Source organism: Aplidium turbinatum, chromosome 10, assembly GCF_918807975.1.
Source record: "Aplidium turbinatum chromosome 10, kaAplTurb1.1, whole genome shotgun sequence".
Classification (NCBI taxonomy): domain Eukaryota; kingdom Metazoa; phylum Chordata; class Ascidiacea; order Aplousobranchia; family Polyclinidae; genus Aplidium; species Aplidium turbinatum.
In genome coordinates, this window is record NC_137481.1 from 23771883 (window position 1) to 23786959 (window position 15077).

A 15077-nucleotide genomic window follows, 5' to 3' on the forward strand; every position below is an offset into this window, starting at 1 on the left:
TAATTATATGGACATGGCTCTTGACATGATCATACTGAGGATGCTGTGATAGCGAAATCGATTTATGATTAAAAAATGAGGCTGGTACACTGTTTGTTGCGTTGAGTACCCAGGCTTTAGCCACTTGACTTTTTGCGGATCAGGCAACATTGTAAACTTCTAAAACACCGATACTTATGTTATTTCTAGTAGAGCAACAAGCCCTGATGAACCATGTTGATATATACAGTGTATTTGCAACAGAACTATAAAACAATTTTCTGTTTGTAGTTTTAGTCCACGAAAATACTTCGAAGTAAATTGAAAGTAAACTTGGCTTATTGATAGTTGTTCTTCATGAATGATCACTCGTAAAACTTTTGACCAATAGCACCTTCTCAGGAGTTTTCACAGCAAGTTCCAAGACAGTATTCTGCCTTATAAGTCAAAGTCTCACCTGCCATGACTCATCAAATTGCAACCCGTCGTTTTTGTAGATTGGCTGGAACTGACGATAGTCGACCAAAGTTGGCACTTTCATGTCGTCATCATACCCATCATCAGACTGAATGGATCTGAATGTGAAAGCAACGTAAAAATTGTGTTTACCAAAGCTCAAACAAAACAGACAGTACTCGAAGCAACAAGAAATAAGTTACGATAGTAGCCTACTTTGTATATTTTAGCACAAAAGAGACAAATTTACAAAAGAACCCGAGTATAGCACAAGCCGTACGTTTCTGACTATACTGAACAATTATGTTGGTGTTGAAGCCTTGCAATACACCGTGTGGTCTCCAGGTAGAATAGGGAAGTGATTTTTATAGGGAGGGTCCATAATCTGGGCCGTACAACGGAATGAGATAGCCCGAACAACGGAACGAGATGGGCCGTACAACGAAACGAGATGGGCCGGGAACAACCGGATATATTTCCAAAGGAACACAAGGTTTTTTTTACTTTTTTTCTGGAAACTTGAAGAACACATGATGTGGTAGCCTACTTTAGCAAAAGTGCGTTTCTATCACACCTTTTTTTAAGTCAACAATTTCAGTTCGTTCCTCTGGGGAAAAATTACTCTTTGCATCGATAATTTTACTAGTGCTTTCATAGTTTTCCCTTTCTTAGTTTTTTTTTAACCAATTGTCTTGTTTTGAGGACTCAGGGATCTGGTTGGTACTTATCGAACATAAATAATCTTTTTAACTGTTTCGGGTGAAATATTCCATTCGATACAACGCAGGTACACAATGCATTTGTGTTTGAAAACATAAAAGGAAGTCACATACTTCATATCTATTCGACAAATGATACCTCTCTCCGCAATGTGTAACTGGACGTTTCTTCATAGCCAGCCAGTCGTGGGGACTAACTTCACTGAAAGTATGAAAAGTCCAGAATATAATACACAATCTTCGTTCAAGCACTGTTAAAGTGTCCGCTTAATTAAAAAAAAATTAATTTGAAATGTCTTATTGAAATTAGGTAAAATACATTATTGCTTAAATCAATATCAAAGTCAAATTAAACGAAAATAAATGTTTTTCGAGCAACAATAAAAAGGTAGCACAACGTTTTCTGACGTTGGTTCATGTTGATCTTTCAGGCTTTGGTTTATGGCTGGGGATCCCCGTTTCGTGTCGTGCTAGGACTTACCCCATGCATGACACAGGCCTTGTGGCTGACTGGATATCTTCAGGACGCTGGGCCATCCTGTCTCTGGTGGAATCCAATGACCTTCTAACGGAAAAAAGAGAAGGTTGGATTTGCTTCAACACTTCTTCAGCCGTGGGTCTGCAGAAGTAAAATTCAGTTGCAAACACTGACACATAAAACTGTAAATAAAAAAGGTATAATGCCATACAGTTATTCCGCGATACGCTGTCGATTCAGAAAATGAGAATGTGTGCTTTCAGATACCACTGTGTTCATCGCAGATACGTGTTGCTCTCAACACTATACAAAGCATACATTTATTATTATCAATGCAGACGCATAGAAGGGTTGCCAAGTATATTATTACCATGGATCCATTCCTTTAAAGTTTAAATCATATGAGGAGTTTTACTGGTGCAAATTAAGCTAAACTATCACCAGATGTATACAGTGACAATCTGCTTTTATTCCGTCGTTTCGTCAATCAGACGCGACTGACTTCTTCAGGGGGCTAGACCAGGTAGTGACTACCTGTCTAGCATGGCAAAACACAGCACCACGTTGCTGAAATCAACTAAACATGCAAAATGAAAATTCAACTTCTAGATAAAAAATTATCGCCCGCAAAGTTTGAAATAATTTAAAAAAAGCGGGACTTAAATGTTAACGATCAACAAGAAACTTAAATTCCCTTGTTAATGCCAAGCAGAAATAAAATTCAAAAAATATTGAAAAATAATTGGAAATTACAAAGTTATTTTACAGATGCTTAAAGAACTCTATGATAAATGCGCTGACAATTCTCCAAATTTATTCGTTAAAACATATTTAGCCCTATCCCTTAAAAACAATAGCAAAGGGTGTCTGCATGTGAGTCCGCAGCAATGGCCGAGTGGTTAGTGCGTTGGGCTCGCAGTCGAGAGCCTGCGTGTTCGACTCCAGCCACCCGCACTTGCTGTTGTTTCTCTGGGCAAGAAACTTTACGATAATTGCCTCTACCCAGTGATCGATTTCGAGTAATGGGTAGTACCAAATTTAAGTCATAAATAGAGTAGACAACCGGAAAATCAGACATTGCAGTCGGCTGCAGCGTGGGTCAGGTGTACGTCGGAAGGCGTACACCGATGCATAGCGCTCAAGTCCGCTTTCCCGCAATGCAGGATAAAGATAAACAAACAAACAAACTCACCTTTTTTCAGCAGAATTGTCTGGAAACGTCTCAGCAGACTCGCTGGAATTGCCACAAACGGATTGCTCTGGCTTCCAATATTTGCTTTTGTAGGGCTCAGGGTTTTTGTGCACCAAATGCACTTCAGTTACTGGCTTATTGTCGTCTCTTGCCAAGCTCTAGAGTGACATATTAAGATATCTCAAACTTGTTTACACAAAGGTAGTCGGAACACTCGGCATGCCACAACTCAGAAAGTGCTTCAACTCAGCAAGTACATTTCAGCTACTGCCCAAGTCAGCAAAGGAAATTTTCACCTAGCATCGTACTTTGTTGACTTGTGACATGCCAAGTATCGGCTTGGTCAGTTTTTGCTTACTTAGGTTCATCATTTACCAATTTCAGCCACTTGCTGAACTGCAATGTGCCGAGTTCACAACTGCTGAGTAGCAAGAGACTCTTACACAAATGGCAAACGAAATAACAACACTATGTTTGTTAAGGATAGGTTACTGTTAATTTTACGCTCTTGCAATATATGTGTAGCCTACAAGTTGTATCTAACTATTGTATCTCTAGAAAGCAAAGACTGTTCTATTGTAGGCCTACACAGCTTGTTAATTAAAGCATTACGCCAGTAATATACATCATTTCAATATTTGATATCTTTCCACTGATCTTCATTCAATGCGATATCAACCATAATATCTCTCCACTGATGTTTATTCAACGTCAATTCAATCTTACTTCTTTTGAAGTGGTTCGAGAAGAAACAAAGGAATGTGTACGGGGGATGTAGTGCTCCTGACGTTCGAGCGCACTGGAAGAGTGTACTGTGATCTGAGGAGGAGGACGACTGGAAGAGCGTTCTGTGGTTTGAGGAGGTCCACTGGAGGAGCGTTCTATAGTTTGAGAACGACGCTTTTTTTCTTCTTCTGATGGAACAAGATCTAAAGAGTTCGAAAAAATATAATTAAACGATAATTAAAAAATCGATAACTAACTACAGGGTCTCCTTCGCGTACAAATATGATTGTTACTGTACAGTTCGTTCGTTAAGTTCGTTAAATCGAAGTTGAAAGGAGCGATCCAATTGCTTCGAGTTATCCATAGTTGGAATCCGTAGTTCGCAAAAAACACGTTGCAATGACGCAACAACAAGTACCATACAGTATTATAGGAACACACGCACAATTAGTCGTCAACAGCAGTTTGTCTCAGTGCCTTCACTTTCTTCAGAGCAATGCATTGTTCACGTTTCTTCAGATGGACAAAAGTAGCAGAATCTTCTAGCATTTGCAGAAGCCTCGTATCCCCATGCACTGATTAAACGTTCTTTTTACTGAAGGTATGTGTCTGGCTTCCGGCTCGTCGTCATCACTTGCAGCAGTGTCAGCTGTCTTGTGTTGTCTGTTACTGCCTCAAGAATAGCACTGTCATTCAGAGGGGTAGTGGTTGCAACACTACTATCAGCTGTTGCATAGTCTTCGTACCTCTCGTCAAAAACTACATCGGCATTTGCAGCACGTCTGATGAGTTCAGTAATTAGATTGTCATCTTCGTCAGCAGATGTGTCCTTTGTAACTTCAATGTCAGGAGTCATAGCAATGAAATTTGTATGTCTGGAACAATTCCTTCTTGCTTCAACTGATATCCAAGCTCTATCAAGCATGTGCAACCCTCCTAAAACATTGACGTTATCAGTAATGTCAAGATAGAGAGCGCTGCATATACTTTTGGGCCACCACAAATGCCTCGAGTTAACCAAAGTTTCGAGTTATAGAGCTTCGAGGTAGGGACAGTTTTTGCATGTATTTGATAGGCATTTTGCAGGGACTAGTCAACCTCTCTCGAAGTACGGAGAGTTTCGTATTAAAGATCTTCGAGTTATCGAACTTTGACTGTATGTCATAACTGGTATTTGACACATCTCTTACATTTTGTAGCATACTCAATGCTCTTCAACCGGTGTGCACAGTGCAACCTAGGGTGCATCAAAATTTGCATAGGGTGCACCTGCACCAGTACGAAAAGGTATTTATGAGGGTGCATCAAAAACTCGTCACACCAAATAGATTCTTTTTACAAAAATTTCCTGTTAGCAAAATTGAATTTTCAACCAATCAGTTTTTTCAGGGTTTGCCCAAGATTTTGTACATTTTGAAGCATGGTGCGTACGAATTAGATCATAAGCAACAGACCAATTGTTTGTGTAGCTAGGTGATTGCATTATGATAGTTGCTTCACAGTTATCTCATATACCCTAGGCTGCAAGTTACAAATAAAGGTATGTGGCGTTAAAGTATCTGACAAAGGATGTAGGCTACTGTCGGTCTCAAATTCACAGAATCTGTAAGCCTACATGAACTGTCTTCAAAATTTCGAAAATGTCTCAGTTTAATTGATTGACTAATTAATTTATCACTGATGTCAAAATAGACAAAAAAGAGTTGCATCAAATAATTTTTTCTGATTTTCCGCTTTTTGCTGATTTCACAAAAAAACATGGAAGTAATTTTAAAGTCCATTTATTGATGCCCAACTTAACTTGCTGCAAAAAAATTGAGAAATAGCTCTGTGTTAACAGAATGCCACACTAAGTGCCAATTCTTGGATATTACAGTTTTACATTTACGAAAGGCTTTCCACATAGCCTAACTCGAAGATTTAATTGATCTCCAATTGGATTTCAGCACAAAAGCTTTATTTAAAAACGCCGTACACTGACTTTTCCGTGCACTTGTTGAATGTGCCAAAATACAAAAGCACAAGAGAAAAACGCAATTTCCATACTTATTTAAATGCCAACAACGGATTTTTACTGAAAGGAGTATTCTTGCTAGTGTGAAATCAAATCTCGAAGTAGAAATTTACACACATTCACGCATTGACAAGGAAAGCAATTGAAAAAAAGATCGTTCTTCGATAGCAGTCGGCTCATAATGTACAACAACAAAAAAGTCGTTAAATAGCCTACTAAGCTATTTTCTCGATTTTGTTTGTTTTATATAATACTCAGAGGTGGGCAAAGTTACTTTCAAAAGTAACTGAGTTACAGTTACAGTTACTTGGCCAAAATAGTAACTGAGTTACCGTTACAGTTACCGATTTCAAAAATGTAACTAGTTACAGTTACTATTTACAGTTACTAGGTACAGTTACTAGTTACAGTTACTAGTTACTTTCAGTTACTCATAAATCTCAACATAAACGCTGCAATCCAAATTTAAACAAACAATTATTTGCGGGAGGCGCGTCCATTCTCCTCAACATTTATTAGATGTATCACGCACCCACTGGTGCAAATTCTTTTCTAGTTACGCAGTTGCCTTTTCCTAATGTAATTTGTTTTCCGTCTGTCTGTTTTCCACACTATTGCTTATAATCGTTGCGTGTTTCTTGATGCTTATAGTCCGTTAGTTAGTTACTTTCAAAAAGTTTAAATTTATTGCAGTTTATACATATTTTCAGATTCCTGATGAGGGCTTAAGTTAAGCCGAAAACGTTTGAGTGTTAAACTATTTGTAAACATTTAAAATATATTGTAGTAATGCTCAACCCTGTAGTATTGTTGTGTTTTGCCTGTCTTTGGTACAAAAAAAACAAACTCTATCCCGAAACTATATTCTCTTTAAATGCTCGAAACAAAGGAAATAATTTGTTTTCCCTGCTATGACCCGAAGTTACTTAGACATCGACTTCTGATTTTGAATCGAGAAAACAATGATGTTATAAGGTTGTCAACAGTGAACGTAACACCAAGACTCCGGGTCCTAAATACTCCAAAACTATACGGCTCCTGTACACCTCTGGCAGCTATAGGACAAGCATGAACTGAGCTATCAAGTGTTGCCAAACACTTTTGCTAAACATTGCATAGAAAGTCACATATTGATCAATCACCAAAAGCAATTAATTTAGCCAAATCAGTTCTCAAAAAGCGCCAAAAAAGAGCCAAATCGCCAAACCATAAATATGAAGCCAAACGTCTTAAAAAATCGCTAGATTTCTGGATTTTGGCGATGAATTCGCCAATATGGCAATCCTGCTCCAGAAGATCACAAAACAAGAGCGCCGCGCATGGGCAGTGCTGCTCCGATACAGCTGCGAGAAGAATGCATTATTGCGCAACGCGCAGCAAACACGCATAAAGCATGACACAAACATGTGCAGAAAAATGGACGGCAATTAGAAACAGAAATTTCAATACAAAAGTAACTTGTAACTGTAACTGTTGAAAAAGTGCTAAAATAGGAACTAGTTACCGCGTTTCGTTACATTTGGAAAATAGTAACGAAGTTACCGTTACAGTTACTCAAAAAGTAACTAGTTACAGTAACTAGTTACTTTTGTAACTAGTTACTGCCCACCTCTGATAATACTATAGTGTAATGGTCACTTTGCAAGATTATTTTACCTCTGTTTATCCTTTACCTACTGTAAAAGGGTGTACGAGTCCTTCACAACATTTTTAAGGCTGCACCATCGCTGCCTAAAGATATCCAGGTGGCCATGGGTGCATCTCCACTTGGTCATGGGTGCAACCATAACAAAAAGGTTGAAGAGAACTGACTTAGATAGAAAAGCGTCTGTGATCAGTACGCTTCAAACATAGCTCTAAATTTATCCGCTTCAAACACTCTGACCCCAATGAAATGTAGCCTAAAAACAACATCTCATACAAAATAAAAAGAAGTGGCTTCTAATGAACGATTACAATGACAGCAGAAACTTCACTTTGTCAACCTCGTTGACAAGTGAAAGGAAAACGTATTCCCTTCCACCTACAAAGGATCAAATTTCTTGTCATAAACTCCTTGTGCCTAGTGTGGAGTTCTTTACAAATCGCATGCGTGGCCTTGGTATTGCAGTAACTGTAGTTCCTTGACTAGCAAAGCACTAATTTACAATGTGAGCTACTTATTTCTCTAAAATCATTAGTCAATATTTTATGAACAATAACATTGTTCAGTCATTACGGTTGAATTTGATCGTGGGAAGACGTTATGTTTCAGGATCTGATTGAGATTTTATTGGTTAGTTACTCACCGCCAAGAGAAACTTTTCTTGAGAAGCAATGGTTGCTCTTTCTCGTTGGTGTTGGGCGTTGCCTCCCACCAGCTCTACTCCTGAGTCTGCTCTTGGAAAAACCTTTTTCAGTTGCTGAGGTCAAAGAAACCGTTACTTGAATCAAGGCAGACTGCTACTATCGCGACAATAAAAATTTACCATATCACGTTTTATCAACAAAAATGTGAACACAATTATAAAATACAAGTACATAAAAACTCACTTTAACAAAGGGTTAATTTAATGCCTTTCACTGGCTTTTCGATGCAACGAATCATCCAAGAAAAAACGAGACAAGTCAAAGTTTAACTATCGACTACTGAAATTTCGCTTTGTCCCAAGCTAATAAATAAGAAAACTAAAGTGAAAAGAAACAGATCGACCATGATGCACCGATTAATTCGTTAGTCAAGAAATACCAAACAAATTAAAACAGTATGCCCGGTTTAACACAGCCAATGTTGGTTCGGTATGGTTTATTTTTTGGTCAAAGCTAAAAAAGAGTTTTAACTGTTTAAGTCATTTCCACTTTCTTGAATTGCAAATTGCATAAAAGATATGGGATGCATCCCATTGGCAATCTTTTGTTGACAAAACACACACTAAAAATTGACAACACCTCATAACAGGGCTTAGTTTCAAAAAGATCTCAACTTTCGATTCAACGATCTCGCAGACTCAGCTAGAAGCTCATTCTCCTGATGTGTTAGCTAACATTTAAAAACGCTTTCGTAAAAAAGCAAAGCTTCCACTCTTCCGTTATTGTCTTTTAGCTGTCTGTATAATTCTACTAGATGTGGCGCCATGAAAACACATAGTTACCATAATATCATATGATATTACTGTACTGCCACTTCCATAGGTTGAACTTTCTCAGCTGATCAACATACAGGCCTTTTGGCGCATTTAAATCTGAATCGTTGCTGTTACAAATGCTACTTATTTATCTTTAAAGAATCTTGTCTATATTTTGGAAGCCTTTCGCCCTCGTTTCAACAATACGAAAGGCTAGGGTTGTGTTTACATATCAAGGATATACAAAAGCTACTTTAAAGTTTAAATATCAGTTAATTCAACAATACAAACTATATAGGACAACAATCTGATAACACAACAGCTACACTGTCACTAACAAAGCCGGAGTAGGCTACATCGATTCTACAAACGCTTTTCAAGCACAAAATTACGCGCTGTTGTTGTTGAATCAACATCTTTACAAATCAAACAACACTATGATTGAGCGAACAAGGCCATTTCATTGTCAGAGAATAGAAAATCTCGTCTCATGAATGGAGCTAATGTATCCATTTTGAAGCCAAGACATCGAATGCCGCCTATTGTCTGCTACAAAACAATGAAGTCGAACAGAAAAAACTGGTCGAACAACAAGCGGTTAAGTATCGTTTGAAGAATTAAAGACTCCACTCGAAGCAGACGTAAGCACCCTCAACTCAAGTTGATTGAAACGAACAGAACGCAACCGGCTTCGAATCAATAATAAACTTGATAGCAAAGACTTTGATACAAACACGAGATGACTTCTGCAGAGGCTACCGTATATCAAATTAAGTTTCTAGAACGTTAGATTTGGAAACAGACTGTCGCAAGAGTTGACAGCGTTAGACACTGATCCTCATCCTTTAGTCTGGTCTCATCAGTGCTGCATTAATTCCACTTTTGCAAACGTTGTTTTTTTAAAACTACTGATATAAACTTTATTTTAATATTTCTTTTACGTTCGACCTTTCAAGGTCAAGCAGACTTCGATGACACTCACATTTCAATAAGTTCTGACACATTGTTCTGACAATTACACTCACAAGTTCTGACACAGAAGGCTATACTCTACGATCCGTCAATGAACTTCATTAACACGCAGCAATTTACTAACCTTGAGGGGTTTCGAACGGACGATTGATGGATGGAGGCTGGTACTTCTGCTTTGGGGATCTGCTCGGGATGGAGACACTTCTCCCTAAAGGTAGTTCAACGCCCTGGTGAAACACAATTGAACCATTTTTGTTTTAGTTGTTCACTACAAAAACATGTTTGTGTGTTTATTTTCTGGACGACCTGGGTCGATGAAGACATCAGTGGTGTAACTGAGGAAACATAAGAATCGCTACCGATCACTGTTTAACATAATTTGAAGAACTTAAACTCATCAATATATTGCATATCACGCATAAAAGCTTCACAACAGTCTCAGAATTTTTAGATCGAAATAATTCATCAGGTTTTTTAATAAATATTTTTAGTTTCTAGCAAATAGCACAAGGAGCCTGCGCACACTTCATTGTCTATTCAAATGTTTAGAGATTGGAAAAGCTTAGTTTGCGTATTGAAAATTCCTTAGACAAGTGATGTAGCTCACATGACGTGTTTGCCAAGATTACTTTTATTACAACTTAAGATGAAACGTTGAAACACCAAGTAGACATCACCTGAACCTCTGGAAGATCGTCAGGTACAGGGCAGTGAATGACACGATGAGAAAGAAGTTTTAAATTCGATTTTCCAAACAATTTATAGAGTTTACAATATTTGACTTGTTTGTAGCTGCCTGACTTCATATCTGTGGTTACCTATGGCCTCGGTTCAATATTTTCCACTAACCTTAATTATACTAAAAACTTAAACCACAGCCTAATACTGTTGAAAAAAAAGTGAACAAATTACGTTTGCGAAGCAATCGATTACCACGTTGCTAAATCAACTCTGTCAACAGGAGTAGAGGTAAAATTGAGTTCTGTGTTCTGAAACAGGGACAAGCCCAACTGATAAAATTATCGGTTGTAGATTCGTATCCAACTAAAGTACAGCAGGATGGAATACTAATAACCTTAACACCATTTGCAGTCAACTTCATGTAACTTTTGCCACAACCGCTTATTTGTCCATAGACATATCAGCAATATCGCAAAATTAAGGCTATTTATCACTTTCAATGAAAGACAATCCAATATTCAATTGATGAAAGCTAAAGTTGCTTTCACTATTGCCTTAAAATTAAACAACAGAAGCTTACCACTGTTTGACAAGAATTGTTTATGTTTCATTAAAAGAAACTCTAGTAAAAGCTAATAATTATGGCTATCACTGAAGCATGGACTTCTAAATAGTAGCATCTGGACTGGAAACTAACTGGACAACATGAGGCCAAACAGTTGGTACAACAGTTGGCCAACAGTGGGCCAACAGCCAAGTAACTAACCCTGTTGGCCCACTGTTGGCCAACTGTTGTACCAACTGTTTGGCCTCATGTTGTCCAGTTAGTTTCCAGTCCAGGTGCTACTATTTAGAAGTCCATGACTGAAGCCACCTCATCTGCTCCAAGTCCTTCACTGCCCGAAGGGATTGGTGTTATTAGCCTTCGCTTGCCACTGACTGCATAATGTAGGCTACCAAGAACTTTTGCAAATAAATTTGAATTAACAACTCCACTTTTTGTGAGAATTGCAGTTAATTTTTTCGCTAATCTTCGCAAACAGTTTGTCAACACACAATCCTCATTGCTTCAGCCAAAATTGTAACTTCTTATGTGAAACCAACATGCAGAATGGGAAATAACAGAAAAACAAGGATAACTGTCCAATTCCAGTGTTTTTTTCTTAAACATATGAAAATTGGCGGTTTGTAATTCATGATCTGCCTTAGATCTTAAAAGTTCTTCGCTTTACTTTACCAGGTACTTTACCTAGTTCTAATTAACTTTAGAAAAACATAACTAATCATTGTTCTGTTTTCCGAAAATGAAAGACTTCTAGTTCTGTTTGTAGATGGTGATTTTCTAAAACGTTTGGAATCCAGAATTGAAAAGCTTTGTTTATTTCCTACATCATCAATAGTTTGGCGGGCGTTCGCGCCATATTTGTAGCATCATCACACCCTGAAAGGAAGAATCCATTTCACTTCTGCTCAACGCACAAGTGTCAGTTCACCATTTTTAATTAAATTTAGCTTAAACGTCCAAGCAAGGATTATTTCCTACAGTTCACAAATTAATTGTAAGTCTGCCACTTACTCTCAACGGATTTAAAACTTTACTTTTTTCTAATGCAACTTTGGGCAAACGTTTTAAAAACTTTGACTCTCCATTTCATTACGTCCAAGTTACAAAGTAGAACCAGTTGAACCACTGGCATTAGCTCGATTGATTTTTTTATGAGTTTGACAAAACACAAAGCTAGATCTTCAGTGAGAACTTTCTTCTTACAAAGAAGATCAATCCATTGGATGATGTAATTGGACTGGCTAGATCTCTCGAGATTTTTCATAGATTTATTTTTTCTACAAGTCCAGGGAAGCCTATTATCAAGATAAGAAAATCCGAAAAGATTGTATGGAGCCCTGCAAGCAAAATCGCTTTGAAGCAAAATGGAGAGAGAGGTCGCGTTCTCAGTTTAGCTAAGCTCGCGTTCTCAGTTCATTAAAACATTTTAGGATATGTATCAACAAATTACATCTTTCCTAAATTTTTCTAAAAGCTTTCTCTTCTTCATTTCTCTCCCTGAAGGCATAGGTTCAATAAACATTCAATTGTGTCAATCAGATATTTAGACTGAAAGCAAATCGTATTCTCTCTGCAATTGTAAACTCGTGTTGCTTCTTCAATTTGTAGAAGATAGACGAGTTTACAAAGGAAGAAACTAAGCTACTGGAGTTTCGTTTATTGAACTCTCCAAGTTGGCACTTCAGCCCCAGTACACAAACAATAACTTTAGACATTCATTACATTGATTCAACCGTTGGAGACGTAAAATTAATGTGAAAAAACGTCAGTGTTCTTCGTACAACAACACAACAGACAACACCAGCTGAAAAAGCTTGCGGTGTTTGCTCAAGCACAGGGAAGTGGGCTTGTTACTATTGTGGCAAAGGTTAGAGAAAGTGGATTCATTTATATTTTTCTTTTGTTTGCTTTGGATTGTATATTATCTATCATACGAAGAAAAAACAAACTGACGGCTCAAACAAATGCTATTCACCCAAAACATTAAATTGTAGCTAGCACCTGCTGGAATCCATTTCATAGCACGTCTTAGGAATGAGGTTGTAGATAAGTAATTGAAAATATAGTTTTTGAACATTTCGTCATAAAACGACATAATGGCAGCCATACATGCTAAATGTCTCATATTGTACTTCCAAAAGTCTCAGAGGGACAAAAAACTAAATCAAGTAAAAGTCTCTTGGAAAAATTAATTTGCGAGTAGGCCTAGAATATTCTAAAAACAGAGTGAAACTGTTCACCAGGGAATGACGTGTGTTCTTCTGGTGACCATAGGCTACTAGATTACCTCCTGATGTTGGGGATGATAACTAGCTTTTATTACCGATCACGTTTAGCTTGTCCTATGTAGATTAAATCACAGTCATGACACGGAACTTGGTAGATCAACCCATAAACTTCACCTACTTTCAGTGGGTCTTTAGCCAAGATCAAGAAACAATCAGCACTAAAACGCTTTTAAATTTCAACGTCCAGAGAAACCCACTCTTTGCAAACACTCTATAACTTCAGACCATAAAATTATTTGGACCAAAGCTACTATTCTTAGAACTGAAAAGGATTATACTAAAAGATTGTTTACAGAAAGTGGGTACATAAGCCAAAAGGCACGACGTGTTCTTAAACAGAATGATGGTCAGACGAGCTTTCCCTTTGTGGAAAAAAAATTTAACTTTACATTCACATTTTGCTTTGCTCAGAGCTTTTTCACTATAGATGTAATTGCTAATTCCATTTCTGTTTTGTCTCATATTTTATTTCAACGTTTCTTGACGTTGGCCATAGAGATAGATGAATTTACGCTGCCAGATAGTAGCCTACTGCTTTTAGGCATCACTGCGTTATCAATTAAACTGAGCGGTAATCTTGTTGCGTTTTTTAACTCTGATTCTTGCTACTTTCTTCATTTCGTCAGTATGTTTTTGTATTGTGCCATTTGTTGCTGAACAGGCTGTGTTTACCTGTTTCATCCCCCTTGATAAAGTCAGTCGTGCTGACTGACTGACGAAACGTCGGTAATAAAAGCTAGGTTTCATCCATAACAGCAAGAGATAACTTGATAGTCTATAGTCACCAGAATAGCGCAAGTCACTTTATTTAGAATATTCTATTTGCAATTTTCAACTTTTGTACCACCAATCAACTCTTGAAAAATTAAATCTTTAAGCAACATCCAGCATTTCCATATACAATATACTTAGAGCAGCTATATGTCATACCTTAGTGTAAGATCAGAAAAATTTCAAAACCTCCAAATTCATGAAGCAAGCATGTTTATTGTTTAGGATACTGCCTTATCAACTGTTTAAGAAAAAAGTTTTTTTAGCGCAAACATACATAGTGTAGTGTTAAAGTCTGTACAATCTGTAACCTATTGTACAATGTACAGTAACAATAATTTAATTACGTCGCTACAAACTCAACAATATTGTACAGATTTCATTCAACGTACCGTTGATCTGAATGCCAGAGTCTTCGCTTTAACATGCGTCGAGTTGCTTTCTTCCAATGTTTCTCTTGGAGAAGATGATATTGTAGAATCGGAATGGTTGTCATCATCACGCCGCAAGAATGAAAGTGAATCACGTCTTTGCTGAGCCCGGAGTCGGACTTCATTGGAACTCTTTCGGACCTTTTTAGGTCTTATGACCTGCATCATAACATAAAACATTGGCCAAACTCTTCAAATAGCTTCGGAACTTTTCAAGTAACCACACAAAAGTCTCTTTCGCTTGTAAATTCACTGCAAAAACTGTCACAAAAATTTTGTAAATAAGAAATGCTCGACCTTAGCAAAAGACGGCTTTGGCCGCTCTTCAACTTCCTCTTTTTTGTTCATTGAAATATTTTTCTTCAATTTTGAAGCGGCCACCACAACAGTAGCGGCCTTACGGAACATTTTCTTCGGCACCGATTGCGTCTTGACATTAAGGTCGACTTGAACGCTGCAAAGTAAACAACAAATCACAACGTTTTTGTCGGTTTTCATTGTGAACGTGTTAGGACCAACAAAAGAGCTATGATCTCACAGGTTTTTTCCCCTTACCTAATCGAACATTTCCAAACTGGACTCATAAAATATCATTTCTTTATCTAACTCCAGTATTTGTTTCTGCTTACTTGCTGATATCTTTCTAGGTTTCATTTCCTCTCTTGACACCTAATTGGTATAGCCTATATATTTTTATTTTA

At 37.5% G+C, this 15077-nt stretch overlaps 1 protein-coding gene across 3 annotated transcripts in view; it reads right to left on the bottom strand.

Moving 5' to 3' along the window:
- LOC145778712 (uncharacterized) overlaps positions 1-15077 on the bottom strand; it is a 40262-nt gene that overhangs the window by 3909 nt on the left and 21276 nt on the right. For all 3 annotated transcript variants that reach the window (XM_082590268.1, XM_082590269.1, XM_082590267.1), the window contains 9 exons: positions 14674-14830; positions 14338-14535; positions 9765-9867; positions 7853-7966; positions 3551-3753; positions 2825-2982; positions 1636-1773; positions 1294-1356; positions 437-554 (listed from right to left, as the gene is read on the bottom strand). In XM_082590268.1, coding sequence (XP_082446394.1) covers positions 437-554; positions 1294-1356; positions 1636-1773; positions 2825-2982; positions 3551-3753; positions 7853-7966; positions 9765-9867; positions 14338-14535; positions 14674-14830 — 1252 coding nt within the window. The remainder of the gene's footprint in view (positions 1-436; positions 555-1293; positions 1357-1635; positions 1774-2824; positions 2983-3550; positions 3754-7852; positions 7967-9764; positions 9868-14337; positions 14536-14673; positions 14831-15077) is intronic.